This window comes from Solanum lycopersicum, chromosome 2 (assembly GCF_036512215.1).
Source record: "Solanum lycopersicum chromosome 2, SLM_r2.1".
Taxonomy (NCBI): Eukaryota; Viridiplantae; Streptophyta; class Magnoliopsida; order Solanales; family Solanaceae; genus Solanum; species Solanum lycopersicum.
The window spans coordinates 71,353,631-71,371,602 of NC_090801.1; the positions used below are offsets into that span (position 1 = coordinate 71,353,631).

General features: G+C 34.6%; 2 protein-coding genes across 3 annotated transcripts; one reads left to right on the forward strand and one right to left on the reverse strand.

Annotated features, from left to right (window-relative positions):
- Nucleotides 1-1,373: 1,373 nt before the first annotated feature.
- LOC101259008 (rRNA-processing protein CGR1) lies at nt 1,374-2,339 on the forward strand. Its single transcript, XM_004231699.5, has one exon. It carries the CDS (start codon nt 1,632-1,634, stop codon nt 2,193-2,195), a length of 564 nt encoding a protein of 187 aa, XP_004231747.1. The 5' UTR covers nt 1,374-1,631; the 3' UTR covers nt 2,196-2,339.
- On the reverse strand, nt 2,330-17,927 carry STV3 (sialyltransferase-like protein). 2 transcript variants are annotated; one of them, XM_069293153.1, is made up of 11 exons: nt 17,456-17,927; nt 17,298-17,364; nt 17,134-17,220; nt 16,973-17,050; nt 16,798-16,889; nt 16,484-16,685; nt 14,373-14,463; nt 7,489-7,547; nt 3,737-3,885; nt 3,387-3,468; nt 2,330-3,296 (listed from the first exon to the last, which is right to left on the reverse strand). In XM_069293153.1, the coding sequence occupies exons 1-11, from the start codon at nt 17,563-17,565 to the stop codon at nt 2,904-2,906; spliced, it is 1,410 nt and encodes a 469-aa protein (XP_069149254.1). In that variant the 5' UTR covers nt 17,566-17,927; the 3' UTR covers nt 2,330-2,903.
- Nucleotides 17,928-17,972: the final 45 nt, after the last annotated feature.

Genomic DNA, 17,972 nt, shown 5'->3' on the forward strand with positions numbered 1-17,972 from the left:
TGATGGAAAAAATTTATCTTGTTTACCCCCAAGCTAATCAATCTCCATAAACGGTATCTAAATATCTCTCACTTTATACTTTTAGAATGTTAATGCCCCTATCGTCTAATTTTTGGAGCATGTATACCTTTTAGACTGACGGATGGACATTTGTCTTGATCCTAATAGCCTAATAAAATTTTATTTTATTTTTATTTGCAATTAAATAATTCGACCCAGATAATTAAAACCCATCTAAATAATTTAAGACCCACTCAATTTTAAGGAACCGTAGATGACTTAAGTCTCACTATTACTACGAGCCACTTCTCTCCACATCACATCCCTCTTGGCTCTTACCTTCACACTCTTTTTCTACTCTCCTTCTTTGCCTAGAAACTTTCGTATGTATGTAGACACTCAAAATAGCTTAATTACGCTTCGTAGCCATAGAGACGTGCACTCAATTATCATCGTATTATTATATGTTACTTTTTAATGTGGATTTACACCTTTATATTTAAATATTTTTTGAAAAATATAACACTACTATATATGATCTAGAGAGGGGAGCATAAGTTCACGTGAACCCGCGGAACCCTCTCTGGATACGCCTCTGCGAGTGAACAAGAGAGAAAGAAAAAATATATATGTATATTTGTCGAATTGTATATGTATATTTATCAAATAATTGTATATATGTAATTAATATACATATGTATGGCGAGCGAGATCGGGAGAGGAAGGAGAGACGTGAGCAAGAAAAGGCAGAGAGTAGAGAGAGATGAACCACTAATTTAAACTATAGTTATTTAGCTAGTAACTAATATATATTTGCTTTTCTAAAATAATTTTTCCTAATAAACATAAGAAAATAAAACTGTAAAACTCATGATACAAAACAAATAAAGTGAGTATATATGAGATTAGTTAATATGCATTTCAATTAATTTTATTGGATATATGTTGTTGGGTGTATATCATTAACTTTGCATTTAGATATAGATATGATATACTATAATAATTATCACAATCAAAAGAAAAGGTAAAAAATTATTTAAATAATAATAATAATAACAATGAACTGTACACTATTAACCATATATTTACATATATAATTTACTGTAGAGTAGTTATTTAATTAATGAATATAGATATATCATGTATTAGTCTAAGCGTGCTTTACTTATATAGTACTAAATATTTTAATGTATAAAGTACATAAAAGCTGAAAGCATTAGTTGTTATAAATTGAAAGTTTATGTTCGTATAATATGAAAATTGAACAAAGTAATCAATAATAATTATTAACATAAAATTAAATATAATTTATCTTGATCCACCACCATTCGTTTTAATTATTTTTTGGTTCTAGTCTTGACTAGATTGTGCATGCAATAACCTTAGATCGAGGCGACTAATAGTTGTTGTAAAACATAAAAAATCATGCAAAGATAATATACAAATACTTGTAGACTTCACCTTATATTTAGGGAGCGGTTCAGAAAGTGGCTATTTTGCCAATTCTAGTCCTGAATGTGTCGGTTATATTTGGCCCGGCCCAAAAAGGAGTACTTATTAGGTTAGGTTAGGGTTTGATATAAATGAGACTGGGGAGAGAGTAAGAAGTTAACAAAACAAAGCAAGTAACAATGGCGTGTACTGTGGATTTTCGGTGCCTGGACGAAGGATTCGGAGGAAAAACGTACAAACGAAAGAGAGCAGAGAAAGAGCAAGGTAATGGTATAGAAGCCATGGAAGTGGAGGAGATTCCAAGGAAGAGACAAGCGGTACCATCTGAGGAGGATCCAAACAAACCTGTATTGGGAAGGCCGACATACGACGGGGTGATTGCAGGGAGGGTATCGGGAAGGAATTGGAAACAGCCGCGTAAACACAGATCATCGGCAGCGAAGGTGAGCGTGAAGGGGAAGTCATTGGAGCAGAGGATGAAAGAGAAGGAGATTAAAAAGGCGTACAAGGAGAGAATCAATGAGCTCAAGGAAGTGATAAGACACAACAAGGTGGAGAAGCGGAAGCAGAGGGAGGAAAGAGAGAAAAAGAAGCAGGAAAACATTCTCAAGTCTGGCACCAAGGTTCAGAAGATCACCAATCCAAAAACCCTAAAAAAGATTGCCAAATCTAAGCAGAGGAAGCTCCTCAAGGTTGTTTCTGACCATCTTCTTAACCGTGGAAACAACAATTCTATCTCATAGATTAATAGTTAGTTTGCTCTTATTATGTTTTTGCTTGATCCATAGTAGTATTTACTGGTTATATTTGTTCCTTCTGAATTCATGTATTGTTTGTTATAACACAAATTTATGACGCACATTCGAGTTTAAGTTGCTTTTGTGAAAGTACAATCTCAATAATTCATATTCAAAATGTATAACGTACATAATTCATCAATGAAAAATGAAAATAAATGTTAGAAGCAAAAGAATGTTGGAGTTGCAGGGGAAGAGCGTTTTAAAAAAACCGTGCTATACAGGACAGTATTTGCTGGTTTATGGTGTTTGCCGTGCACTATCTGCAATCCCTACTTCACCCTTCCCTTTTGACTATACTGGATAGGACAGTTCAAAACCACAAATTCACAGTGAGAAGAATAAAAGCAACCCTAATAACAAAATCAGGTAAAATATGGAGCATGAGATTTCTCTGCTTACAAAATTAAGAAAAGAGTAAGGACACTGGTCCCTTCTTTCCTCGTTCCTCCAGTAATTCAGATCACCAGGTAATCAGACAATTTCGCAGCGCACTTCCGAAGATCTGAGTTCACTCTGGTGGTTGTTACTAGTTTACACTCCAAGAGGAAGCTGCTTGGTGTGTTGAACACGACTCTTGATTCCCTTGTATTTGTGCATGTAAAATACTAATTAGGTTCAACTCAAATGGATCCATCATATCAAGCCATTGTTTCATGCCTCGGATTTCAGGGGATGTTTCACGCAGACTAGATCATCCAGCTTATTCCCATCCATCTTGTACAAAGACACACCTTCCATCTGCATATAGTGCTTCCGTGCTTCCTCCCTCAAGCTCTCAAAAGGCATGATTTCCCATCGATTGTAATTTGACTCCTTCCTGGTATCTGTCATATCTGTGGAACCAGATACAGGCCCAGTGCCATAGGGACCTGATTTGCCCCATACTTTACAGTTAACAAATCGTCCCAATCCCCCCTCTTGCCCAGCTTGCTTCTTTTTCAAATGCAATGCAGCTCTGTGAGCGTTGTTTATCATTTCTCGACTAGGCACATCAGACCAGTCTTGCTTTCTCTTTGCTCGCATAGGAGAATGGATTCGTATGACCTAAAATATGATTTCTTAGTGAGAGCATCAAACAAAAAAATGAACAAATTGAAAAATGAACTTTTAACTGCATTAATCCAGTGTCCTTACTCCAAGGCATTCTAAGAGTTGATAATAAGCCCTTCCTTGGAGTGGGTTGTGCCCTTTCCTTGGTGTGGAAAAGTATCGAGTCCTATACAACAAAGTTCCCCAATAGCCACACAGAGATAATGTTTAATGGTCATTAGATGTAAGAAATTGCATGCAAAAGTTAAGAAAGGTAAACTAGAAGATGGAATTCAAGTGGAAGTGTCGAATATTCCAGAAAGATGGTAATATTTCAACATTGGATAGAGTTGCAAAGAGAAAACCCGATACCAAGTTTTTTAAATGTGCATTTATTTTGTCGTCTAGTAAAAGCAGAAGTAACAATGAAGAAAAGGAGCATAATAGAACATTACCATTCTGTGTAACCAGGATCGACAGTGAAACCATAGATGTCAACAATGTCGCACATGGAAAGTGCTAATTCTATTGATTTCATCCCAGTTCCTTTCGCACCTCTGCGTAATACGATACCTTGGAACAGATAGACTGGATTCCGGATTTTCTGCGATAAATAATGGAGGAAAATCATATTCTCTTCAAATGAACTTGATGTCACAAAGCATCAGATTCCCACCACCTTACAAAAAAATCAGATTCTACCACGTCATAAAATAATAGTAGGGCTTCTTTTTCAATCAAACATACATTTAAAATTCATTTCCAACATGCCATGAAATATTACAAGTGTAACCAGGATCAACGTCTGAAGATAAATAAACAAATCCCTTAAGCCAATACTTCGAATCAATTAGCAATGTAGCACTGCATCAGCACAAGACATTCTTCAATTAACAGCATCTACCCATGATAGTGAAGCTACTCTGTTTTCTAAAGAAAACTACTTAATCATCCATCCTGCAATCATGTTCGACAATTTTCATCTCACCGACATCGCGTACACACTATCCAACCTTGTTGACCTTACCTGTCCCCCATTATACCTCTGTTTCAGCTTTATTTTATTATTTATTTTTTGTTGCAATTCATGCATAGACGAAGACTCTATTTATCCTCGTGTGCTAAATGCAACATCCTTTCTCCTTCTCGCGAACCACAGGAGCACCTAGCACCCAAAGGAGCAAAACTCATTTTCCTTTAAGGGTAAAGCGGCGCATAAAAACGGTTTGGCCGTCAAAGTTCGGTTCCTTCACAAACAAAGTTCAGAATCAACTTTTTTGGTTGAGTGGTGGTGGGTTCAAATCCATAGCCAAGAGCTTATGCTGGGTTGTATGATTCTCACTCGGGATTTGCATTCCTTACAAAGACCTCTATCACCCTTCCTAAGGAGCATGTAGTCTATTTGAGTCTTAGCCAACATGCTCCGGAATGTCACGAAGTGTTAGTCCTTCAGGGAAACTAGAGTCAGCAATCTCCAATTAAAAAGCTTTTGCATAATTCTAAAGTGAGGCTTCTTCTTCGTTTCTATCCCCAAAAGCAGAACCTTCATGCACATCATCATATAGCCTTTTGGAGTTGTCTCGACGTGGCTACTAAAATCTCCTCCGATGAATAGCTTCTCAGTGTGTGGATACCTCTCACAACCTCAACTAAATCGTCCCAAAAGCTCTTCTTAACCTCCTCGTCCATGTCTGCTTTTAGTGTGTAACACTAATAATATTCAAAGTAAGACCGGTAACAACTAGTTTAATCGACATCATCCTATCGCTGATCATCCTAATGTCTACCACTTGCTCCTTTAGATTTATATCTACTAGATTGTTCACTCTATTACTGATCTTCGAGACTCCTGAGTACAACAATTTAAACGCATTCACATCTCGAGCCTTAGTTCCTACCCATTTGGTTATCTAGACACAAGTTATATTAATCTCCCTCTTCTTGAGAATCTTCACTAATTCTATTGACTCCCTCATCAATGTCCAATGTTCCAAGACCCTACTCTCAGCCTAGAAACTCTCTTAACCCAATTACTGCCCCTGCCTTTTTCCCTTGCCCGAGGTCATATGACTCTAGTCTACCATCATTCACTAGATTCATTAAAGCAGATTTGTAAACTAATCAGAGATATGCTAAAATATACACCGAATCAAGCAGGAATTAAGATTTGGCCATGGTAAAAAATGTGAGACGAATTCATATTGGTGTTTTGAGTGTTCCAAAATGTTCATAATGTGTTTAAGTGTGATTTGCATATTTGAGGCATTAGTTTTTCTTAACCGAAGAAGGGTTGTGCATAAATCTCTGAATCACTCAACTGAATTGAGTTTCGATAATTCGGTAAGATTTTCAAGAGAAATTTAAGAATTATGATATTAGGGTTCAGTATGAAACATTAATATCAATATATACCATATATCTGAAATTGTTTGTACTTAATCTGATATTGCCTTTCGATTGATTGGGTTTGGTACTGTTATAGATGGTTAAAATTTCACAAATTCTCTTGATTATTGGTTCCACCGAGCTTCATCATATTTTAGTGATCATTTGTTGAGTTGATTATTTGTTAATTTTGTTCGATCCATTGTTAAGATTGGAAGATGATATTTGGATGAACTGACATGAAGTTCATGTCAGTATTACCGAATTATTGTACCAAAACTCAATGACCAAAGTTTGATTTACCAGACTGAACTAAGAAGTTGGTATTTGGTATCTAGTTTCAATAACCGATTACTGAATTAGTGAATCCAAACTTTGGGAATACTGAATGTTCACCCTTACGACAAGGTGATGGGACAGTTGGTCTGGATAAACTCGACCCTCCCTATTTACGGAAACCATATTTACCATAGAGCTCTAGTGTCTTCCCTCTCTAAGCTATAATGGATCCAGAACATCTATGATAGACACAGTATCATTAGTAAATCTGATTACACCAAAAACATAGCAGTAAGATGAAATTCAACTAAATCATCTGCACATCATTCTCTAAACTTTCAAAACATCAGGAATTCCTTTCCTTCCAGATTGTTCACTGGATACAAGCCGGGATAATTCTCCATCTACTCCTATCGTTTGCATGTGAATATGTTCCCTCCCTGCAGCTAAGAGCCTCTGTTATCTTGCCTGGCAACGTCCATGCTATACCCCTAAGGTTTAGGATGATTCTCACCAACACTAATATTCAGAATCCTAAAGAATTCTCTATTTCACCACCTACAATGCTACAGCTTGAATCCATCAGAGTTTCCTCAACGTGTTGTATATTAAGGATACACAGCCATGGTTATAAGATGCAAAGTAAGGTGATTGCCATAAAACTCAACATAAGTAAAAATAAATAAAAAATCATTTCATTTTAATTAGCACATACAAAGGATAGAGAAAGCTAAGTTGCTCGGACTCGGGTGCAGGTGTGTCCAATACAAGTGTGGATTTAGTGGTCAGATCTTTCATGATCTAATTTTTAAGATTCATATCCATATATGGATACGAGTGCGGAGATTTGCCTAAAAATAATTAAAATACCTAAAAATAGAGTTATAAAACTTAAATTATGAGATATTATGTGGAGAACTTGAGGAGAATCCTGGAAGGAGATTAAAGGGAAAGGAGGTACATACAAATTTATAAATAAAAGGTATTCCATTTTCTTCAATTTCACCTTAGTTTTTGTATTGATTACAGAAACCATTAGAAAACTGCCCAAACTTCCCCTATCGACTTTTGGTCAAAGTACCCAAAATTGGTTGACCAAATCGAACACGGATCCCACACCACACCCATGTCTTGTTGACGCAGGTGCAGCACCAAAATTGAAGAGTCCGAACAACTTAGAGAGCAAGAGTCCCATGCTTCATGGAAAAGAAAGATCCAGCTGTTATGCATGGTTCCACTCATATCAATTTGTGGGAGAGGGGGAGGGGGGAGGATTAATATTTTGAAAATGTAGATATGCATTCATTTTTATAATAGAAATGTATCCTTAGCTTGTAATTCTTCAACAAATTCCTGAAACAATATCAACTAAAGTCCAACCAACATTCACGGGTAGCACTTGATTGAAAATGTAAATTGAGAACAACTAAACTAACAATAGCAACCTCAAGAAGAAAGATTTAACGGAGAAACAAATTAGTAAAAGCATTCATCTGAACATAGAAGTAAAAAGATACTACCACTCATCTGAATGATACATTACCTTTATCATTGCATTGAAGTCTCTATGGATGACACTTTTAATTATAAGCACCTCATCATCTGAAAGTAAAGAAGGAATAGCAACAAATTATTAGAAGCTTCATGAGTATTGCTTCCAATAATACCAAATCACAGCGAAGTCATTGCTGACAATAATAACAAGAGCAGTAGAAAGTTCACTGCTAATTTTCAGATGCTCTTCATTAGGACAAGTAATGTAGCTGACTGACTAATATGAAATGCTAATATCAAAATTACCCGTACAGTACAACTAAAAGGGATAATAATTACCCTGACCCTATATTTAATAAAAAATAACTGAACTGGAAGCATTTGAACAGAAATAGCAAAGACTTATTAACCAAAAACTAATAGCCCATCAAGCTATTCAGAGTCATCAAAGAGCTATCTGCTAAGAAATGCTAACGGACTTGACAAACATGGTCCTATCACCTATGCTAAATAGAGAGGGGCACTGAAATCAATTTTCTTCTTAAACTTAATTAGAACTATCATCTTTCTCCTCTTTTGCTCAACATCTCTGGGTGTGATGGGTATGAAGGAATTTCCTAGAAAATGTTTTCTTGGAAAACAAGTGGACTTTCTAATTTATTATCTCATGTTTGGTTGGTAAATGATATTTTTCATAAAATATCTTTTATTTTTGGCTTGAGACTAGAAAATACTCTTTAGGATTAATTTTTTATCAGAAAATCAACCCTGATAATTGATCTAGAATCCGACCCCGACACCCAAACTAGGACAAGACCCTGATGATCGTTCCAAAATCCGACCCGGGAACTTTGCGGTCGCCGGTGGGGGCGTAAAAAATGAAATTATTTAAAATTTGAAATATTTTTCAATTTTTTTTATTAGGTTGGGGGAAGGGGGGAGGGGTAGAGGTAGCCGTAAAAATATTTTTTGACGGGAATGGCCTAGGTGGGGGGGGGGGGGGGGGGAGAGAGGAGGGTAACGAGTCGGCATAAAAATGAAAAAAAAAATTCAAAAACAATTTTTTTTAAAAAAAATTGACAAGGATAGCCTGGGTGGTTGGGTCAAACTTAGGGATATATTTCCTAAAAATATTTTTAAATAAAATTGATGGGGGGTGGGGGTGGGGGTGGGGCGAAAAAATTGAAATATTTTTAAAAGCAATTATTTTCGAAGGGGTAGGGGATAGGGTTGGGTGAGGTAAAAAAAAATCTTAAAAATTGAAACATTTTTCAAAAATAATTTTTAAACTTTTTATTTTTTCATTTGGGTTTGGGGGGGTAGGGGTAGGATAAAGGATTGAAAAAATAAGAATGTAAAAATTTTAATTTTATTTTTCGAATGGGAAGGGTCGGGTACAAGGTAAGAAAAAAAATTTAATAATGAAATAGAGTTTTGAAAAATGTTTTCTTTATCTATCCATTTGTTACTTTTTTTAAAAAAAATCTTGAGCTAAAATTCGCATTGTGATTGTAAAAGTTAAATGTTACTATGTAAAATTATTGAAATTAATCGGGTCAAATTGGGTGGGTCAAGACCCAACCCATTTTTTAGCCCATGTGAACCCAACCTATTTGAGCACAAAGTAAACTTGGGTGGGTCAAGACGCAACCCGATTTCTATTTCAACCCATTTTAATATTTTAATTTTAACCCAACCCGCCCATTTGACACCCCTATAAGGAGCTATCATCTATATGTAACAGTTAACTATCTTGCTCCTTCCTTCAACACTTATGCCTGCTAGAGTCAAGACTGCAAGAATTGTTTGGATGATATAAATACTAGTGTCAAAAGCTTTTGGGACCATCTGAGAAGTTCAACCAAAACCAAAAAATAGTAATAAGTTGAAACCACACCAAGAAAAACATATAAGGCTTGACAATTATTGTGGTTCCTCTCCCCCTCCTCCCATAAGCAACTTTTGGTTTAGCTGAACCATTCAGGCTAAGAGAGTGGGCGTAGCCGACACTCTTTCCCTAAGTTCCAAAAAACACCCAAGTATAGATTAAAAAATCTCTGAGGTAACCGACAGAAGAAGTAAGAACAGAAAACAAGAAGAAACAAGAAACCACCAACAACTTAGTTAAATCATCAACAAGAAATTAAGTCTTTCTTGTTTATTTATCCATTTGTTGGGAAAAAGAGCAAACAATATTATTTTGGGTATAGAGACTAGAGACATTGTTTTGCCCCCCTAAATTGAGGGTCTATTGGCATTTCGTAACAGAAGGGCAAAACCAAAGATAGAATGTTTGTTGAATCTAACAACATTTAAAGGACTAGGTTGACACTTTCGAAAAGCTAAAGGGCTATAAAAACTTGAATCCCTAAGATATAAGTAATCATGTTCGAAAAACCAGTAATTTGTATATAGCAATGATGATTGGTCACACATAAATGAACAACCTCATCACGAGAAACTATTTCTAGCTCGACTTTCAATAACACAACTCATGTACACAACACTGCTAATATGCAGTATAAAGACCCAACTACTGGTGCTAAAGGCTTTTTATAGAAATGCATCAGAGTGCGCTCATCACAATAAGCACACTTCACATCCTAATATGACATACTCATATAATCATATCAACAAGCATGAACTACCCTACATTACATATTAAATAACAAAACGAATAAGAATTCTAGAGGTTTTCAAAACCACATTTAGACGAAAATACTCAAAAACGGACATTATCAATATACGACATCAAAATAAAAAACCAATCATTGCCACTGAATGGTAGTGTATTTTTTTTGCTTGATCGGTAAGCAAAATGTGTTATTGAAAGATAAGATACAAACAGGTGATTAGAATATACAAAAGTAGGCAGTCCATTACACCAAAAAGGGGAACGAAAAGAAAAAAGCAAAAGAAGGAATTTTTTTTATACGGAGCTATCCCTGTTGAGAGATGAAGTTCAACAAAATATAAATAAGTAAAAACAATTATTACGCCTCAGTCGCAAACAAAGCTAATGAAGTTTAAAATGTGTGAAACATAGAATACATGTTCTTTTTAAAAAAAAATAAATGGAAAAGGGCCTAATATACCCTTAAAGTGTTAGAATTGGTACAAAATTGTCCTTCATTCACCTATTGGCTCCAAAATGCCCTTCTCATCCACTTATTGGCTCCAAATTACCCTTGGCATCCATCTTTGGATTCAAAATTTGACCACATATTTAGCGATTTTAAATTTAAACTGTTTAAATAATTTTTTAAAATACATGGCGCTCAACTATTGATTATAATTTAATTTATTAGCATCATTTATAAACCAACTCACTACCCACCCAATTAATAAACCAATTTTAATATCAAAATTGCCCTAAACACTACTAAAACACGACAAAATTACAGATACAAAAATAAACTTTCAAAATTATTCGAGTCTGAATTGAAGCCCCAATTAAATTTAGGTTGATCCGCTTATTTAGGAGGAAACTTTCAATAGGATTCTCTTTCAAGCTTGAATTCGAAATTTATGACCAAAGATAAAGAATTAGTACATCCGCAATTAATTCTTGCACTTCTTTAAATATACTTTTTAAATATTTATGATTTGTTTTAAATATTAGAACTTTAATATATTATTTTTAAAAAAGTTAGCTATTAAGTACCATCACATAATTGAGACAAAAGGAATAATTAAGATTGACATAGTCAGACTTTTAAGTTTATCGGTAATTTTTTATTTAGACAGTTGAATTATAATATGTTTGAACTTTTGATTGAGGACTTGAATGTAGGGGTGTTCACGGTTTGGATAAAAATCAATTCAAATTGAAAAACTAAACCAAATCAACAAAATAAAATTGATTCTTTTTGGATTTGGTTTTGTTTGATTTTAGATTTTCGAAAAACCGACAGCATTTGATTTGGTTATGGTTTTATTTGAAAAATTCGAAGAAATAATCGAGCCAAACTGATTAATTATATACACACTTAACATATTCTTTTTATAAACAATTTTAAATATCTTATATATCTTTTCATCATAATTTCTTCATAATTTACATACTGAAAGCAAAAATGCCCAAAGATGAAAATATTTATCTAATTGATTTAATGTGTATGAGTATCCATGACAATTCTTTACCGGACTAAAAATGTTAGTCTCTTCCTTCTAGGCCAATATAGTAAATTTTAAAGCTTTATTGATAGTAAATTCAGTGATCGAAAGTCGAGTAACTTCAAGTCATTCTAACTATTTTTTTGTTTTGAATAGATTGTTGTCACTTTTTTCACATTTTGAATGAATTGTTTCTTTTATTTTTGCGTATGGTTAATAACCGAACCGAACCAAACCGAAATCAGTTACCACCAAACCGATACATGTATATTATATTTGACTTGGTTTTGATTTTTTTTAAAAATCGATCAAGTTGGTTTGGTTTTTGTTTTAACCAATAATCTATCCAAACCGACCCATGAACACCCCACTTGAATGTATAATAACGTACTTCTATGGACATTTTTGTCTCAAATTTTTAGACACACACATTGACAGTAGTTATCCTATTGTTGCATTAGTAATGGAGCGGATTTATTAATTGGGTGGATTCAATTAGTAATAAGTAGGTAGTGGATTGATTTATAAATAATATTAATAAGTTAAATTATAACAAATAATTGAGCGCCATATATTTAAAAAAAATATTTAAATAGTTTAAATTTAAAATTGTTAAATAAGTTGTCAATTTTGAACTCAAAAGTAGATGATAAGGGTATTTTGGAGCCAATAGGTGGATAAGAAGGGTATTTTAAAGTTAATACGTGAATGAAATGTAGATTTGTCCTATATCTAATACTTTAAGGGTATTTTAGGTCCTTTTTCGAAAAAAAATTGTTGTGTAAATCACATATCTTGAAATTTGCACCAAAGAGCAGCAAACATAGGCAGTCTGTATTTTCTTATCCTATACCGTGATTATGAGAAATATACGATAAAAATATTATTGAATTGTTGTATCTGCATTATTACAACACCCTATTAATAGATACTACAATATAATCCTTTATCAACTAGGATACTACATACTATTCTTATTCCTATTCCTATTTGTATTCTAAATAAAATTTTATAAACATATTCTTATTCTGACATTCGCCCTCAAGCTAGTGCATATAAGTCACATACATAGCTTGTTACTATGAAATTAGGTCTTCGGCCTAACTCACACCCCAAGAGCTCAAAGAGAGGAGGATTGCCCAAGCCTTATGAGTCCACTCATCTCATTAACCACCGATATGGAACTTTTGTTATTCTTTAACACCACCTCACGCCCAGTGCTCAGCATCTGGTGAGTGGGCAACTTTGATTTTGGCGGTCCCAACATCGAGTGAGACAAGATCCTGCTCTGATACCATGTGAAATTAGGTCTTAAGCCTAACCCACACCCCAAAAGCTAACTCAAAGGGATGAGGATTGCCAAGACTTATAAGTTATAAGGAGTTCACCCATCTCATTAACCACCGATGTGAGACTTATGTCATTCTTAACAGTTACAAATGTAACTAATAGAAGGACCGATGAGGGGCTTCATGAGATACATGCAAGTTGATCACTCAACTTCACAAAATTGACAATCAATCTTAATGTGTTTTGTCTTCTCATTTAAAATACTAGATTTGACACATAATGTCAATCAATCTCAATGTGCTTGGTCTTCTCATGAAATACTGAATTTGGTATTTCATTTGATGCATAATGTCAATAAAACAGAAAGTGATAAAATTGCAGTATTGCTCTATCTTGACTTCTTCACAATGCAACGGTTGTCAGGAAGTGCTCAAAATCTGGTATAAAATTATATGGATCGTCTTGGAATCAATTGATGAGTCCATATCAGACAAAAAAGTCACTGAAAAATTGACCAGAACATGCTCATGCACCGAAGTATTAGGTTTAATGGCTGAAAGTGGTCACAATTTGAGAAATAAATTATTTGCTGGGTAGGAATGATGGCTCGACTATTGAAAAATAGAAATTATATGGATAGAGTCAAATTGATGGCACAACCCTATTGAAAAAGAGAAATTATGTGGGTAAGGTTGGAGCGATGGCATGACCCTACACAAATAAGAAAGTAGTCCGTGGAAAAAAATGATGCTACGCTAATCAGATATGAGAAAGTAATCACCAAAAAGATGGCATAATACTACACAACTCGGATCTAAAAAAATACTCATTCTGATGATAACACGATGCTACACAAATAAGATATTAGAAAATTATCCACAAAAAAGACACATGATGGACCCAACTTTTGCTAACATAATCAGTAGCCAAATAGGCGAGATATATGGGTAATAATTACCCACCCTCCGGTAGTTAGAAGTTCACCAAAACCGTAGAGGCTCTGATTCTATGCGAGAAATATAGGAGAGAAATATTGTTGAACTGTTGTATCTACAGAAACCCTATTTATAGATACTACAATACAATCCTTTTGAAATTGTACTACAATACTATTGCGATTCCTATTACTATTCTTATACTTGTTCTTATTTCTATTCTTATTCTAAAAGGATTGTATAAACCTATTTTTATTCTAACAGTGAATACTTTGCCTCAGAACACCTAGAGTTTCTTTTTTTTGAATAGGAAAGTACGTGAGTTTCTTTATTCTCATATAATCCGAAAACACCTAAAACCATTGCTGAATGGTAGTGTTTATTAGGCAACAATGAGATCATAAAAGAAGTTCTGTTTGGTTCATGCTCATAACATGGCACCGAACGTCAAAAATTGAAGACATCATTTTGTCTTGAGTCAATATAGAAAAATGGGAAGAAGCATGAAATAAATCTGAACAAAAACAAACACAGAAGACAAGATGTATATGATCAAACGTTCAGGAAATAAATAGGTGTTCCAATAATTTACCAGAACCGTTGAGAATTTTAATCATGTTTCCGGCAGCACCTCGCACAACTAAGCGAAAATCTCTCTTCAGGCCAACATGCTTGGCGTATCTCTGCATAGCATATTCATAAGCAGTTATTTACACAACAAATTCTGGTGACACCATAGACGTGAACTCTAGAAGGGTATTTTTACTGAGATAATACAACTTTTAACAGATTATGCATATTAATGAATACATAAATGCTGGTAGTCTTCATCACTCTCAGATCTCAATTACAAGCCAGACCTAGTTAGTCTCTAATAGAGTTGATCAAACAATAAAGCTAGATGTAAAATCTAGAAGATTTTTTTTTACTGGGTTAATACAACTATTAACAGATTATGATTAATGCATATTAATGACTACATAAATTCTAGTTGTCATCATCACTCTCAGATCTCAATTACAAGCCAGACTAGTTATTCTCTAGTAGAGTTGATCAAATAATAAAAATGCCACACATGCTCTACCAGTATTGCATGGAAAGAAATACTTGTAGCAGCGTGGATAATGACATAAGAATTTTAAGAATATGCAAGATAAAATAGAATGAGGACTCCGGTGGCTTTACTAAGTTCTTTGTTTCACTTTATATGCAAGAGTATTGGGGCACAAGTTTAGGATGTTGATTTGACTTATATATTATCTTAGTGATAGTAGCTGCTAATGAAGTGCACATCAGTTTTGGAAGCATAAATGGCTTAACAACACAGCACTCATGGATGTCTATCCTAGCACCTTCAACATTGCTCAAGACAACGACTCCACTCCACAATTGCTCAGAATGGGAGTAACAACAACTGGATATGCATTGAAGAAGGTATATCCAAGACTAGGAAATGGATAGTTTTATCGATTTGTCTGCAAAAGTGGAGTTGCAACATAAATGAAGACCTTCAAGATACCATGTGTTGGGGCAGTAAGGGTATATTCACAGTCGAGGACTGTTACAGGCAGATCTGAAAGCAAAATCAGGTGCTGGATTCTTGGCCATGGAAATTGATTTGAAGGACCAAGCTACTATCAAGGTCATATGCTTCAACTAGATTGCCTTATATGAAGCTTGTCTAACACTGGACAACCTTAAACGGAAAGCACTTCTGCTGGTTAACAGATGTTACCGATGTAACAAGGATCTGGAATCTATTAATCACTTGTTTTTGCACTGTAGAATAGCTACTGGTGTTTGGAACATGTTTTGCACCCTTTCTGGCCTGAGTTGGGTTATGCCAAAAACATGAGACAGGCACTTTTGTGTTGGAGTTTATAGGAAGTTGATAAGTCCATCAAGAAAATCTGGTTGATGATTCCTGATACTATCTTTTGGTGTTTGTGGACAGAAGGAACAAGAGATGTTTTGATAGCATCTCAACTCCAAATCACTCTCTTAAAGCTAAAAGCATACTTTAAGCATTTTTGTTGGTCAAAGTTGACCCCAGCCCTTAGTGCTGGACATTTTCTAGACTTTGTTAGCACCCTAGTTCTAGATTAACACTTCTTATAGGAGCTGAACTGAGCTAAATACTCCTTTTTGTCCCTCTGTTACTTGTAACTTCGCATCTCCTTGATGCATTCTAATGAAACATATAACTTCATAAAAAAAGTGATAGTGGAAGACAAGGACCTGCCTAGATACTACCCAGAAGTTTTTGATAGGTATCTTAAATACACATTAGTGTCAATCATCCATAGCGTGTATCAACATATTTAGTTCTTAACTCTCTTATATTGCTTTCTCAAGAAAAATATGCCTTCAAAGAGGCGTGAAGAACACAAGTGACATTGCTCTATTCAGTTCCAATTCATTTAACAGTGTATGTTTTTCTTGAGACAACTACTTAACATTGAATGAATTGGACAACTTTTGAAAAAAATTAAGACCAAATAAATTAAGAAATCAAAGAATGATATTAAAAAATTGATCAGACAGCTGAAGATGAAAAAACTAAATCAAACATGTGTCTATGATGCTTCTCCACATATCCAATGACCTTTGTGTTCAACATGGATCCTGACATGAGATACTATCCTTGCAAATGCTTTGTGTCATAAATCATTTTTATTTTCAACGGACTAAGAGCTAATTTACCTCATTAACAGGAGCCTCATTGTCTCGTATAACTGCATCATGACTGTCAATTTCCTCTCCAAATTGCGTCTTCAAGAGGTCTCCAGAATTGCCAACGACTGCACATCTTCTGAATTGTCGAGGGTGAAACGGGGGCTTAGCTGGTAAAGTTAGATTGAGATGTTCTTCGCAAAGAGTCTGATTGTAACATTTGTCTGCTCCTCTGCAAACAGGAAAAGTAAGGAAACAATGAAACAAAATATGAAGATCAAATCACATAAAATCTATCATTAATTGATTAAGAAGGTGAATGGAGGATGAAGCCAATAACTTACAGCTGTGCGATCCTTTTTGCTGCATAGTCAAACCATCCATCAGGCCGAGAATCCAAATATTCTCTTGTCAACACTGTCGTCATGTTACGGTACTGCATTTCAGATAATCCAATATATTTTAATGTACTAGTTGTGGAAACATGATTAATTAACATGAATAACAAGTATGAGGAACCTGCTCCCACAGAAGTATTGTTTCGCAAACGTCGTACTTGTACTCCAATGGTTCAAAGATCTTGAACTGCTCATTATACTGTAAGATAAAATGAATGGGGAAATGCATTTCAGTGTTTTGTAGAAGGTAACCAACAGGTAGGAGACGGATGAGAGACAAACCCAAGTGCTATTAGTTCCTTGGGGAAACTTGAGAATGACATTGCAATGATCAATTATATGAGCAGTCAATCCCAGCCCTCGATTAGCCTGTAAAGCAGAAATTCGAATAAACAACTAACATGTGCAGTTTTCAACAAAATATAGGAGATCCAGAAAATAATTACGACGCATTGCTGAAGGTTAGACTGGAAGTGGGACAAGATCGGAATATCCAAATTAACGGGAGCCCGACTACCTGGATGCATCAAATTCATTCAAAATAGTAAATTAGCGAAGAGGATTTTCAAACAATTAGGGTTAAGGAAAAGAAGATATGTAGTACCAACCAGTGAAGAAAGAGGACTGAATGGCGATTAGTATAATGGAGAAGAGAGCAGCAACAGAGAGAAGACGAACAAGAGCTGGTTTCCTGCTGAACCTTGGTCGTGTCATTTGGGATCAAGATCTCCTCCTCAAACTTGTTTTCCCTATGTAAATAACAATCAGATTATATACTTAGTTTAGCACGTGTCCCACACACATTTCATTTTTAAACATTATATTATTATAGACATATAACAATTTCAGAAATAACCTAGCGTCTTGTTTTTTAAGATAAAACAAATATTAAAGAGATAAATAAATTGTTTCATATTACTGTAAATGAATTATATACCTACAATTTATATTTATTATACAAAATTAAAATTTGTCACCATAAACCACAGCTCTAAAATTATACCTTGTTTTTATGTCAAATCTTTTTCCATTTATTTGGTTGAAACCGGAGAAAAGGAATATTTGAAGTTGAAATATTTTTTTTTAAAAAAAAAAAGTGTATTTGGACGTCGTTTTAGTTT

Excerpts from the sequence above, each read along its gene's own strand:
- LOC101259008 (XM_004231699.5), top strand. The coding sequence starts at position 1,632 with ATGGCGTGTACTGTGGATTTTCGGTGCCTGGACGAAGGATTCGGAGGA.
- STV3 (XM_069293153.1), bottom strand. The coding sequence starts at position 17,565 with ATGACACGACCAAGGTTCAGCAGGAAACCAGCTCTTGTTCGTCTTCTC. Across the intron at positions 17,365-17,455 it reads TCCTCTTTCTTCACTGGTTG|TCGGGCTCCCGTTAATTTGG; the intron begins GTACTACATATC and ends GCATCCAGGTAG. Across the intron at positions 16,686-16,797 it reads GCAAAAAGGATCGCACAGCT|AGGAGCAGACAAATGTTACA; the intron begins GTAAGTTATTGG and ends TCCTGTTTGCAG.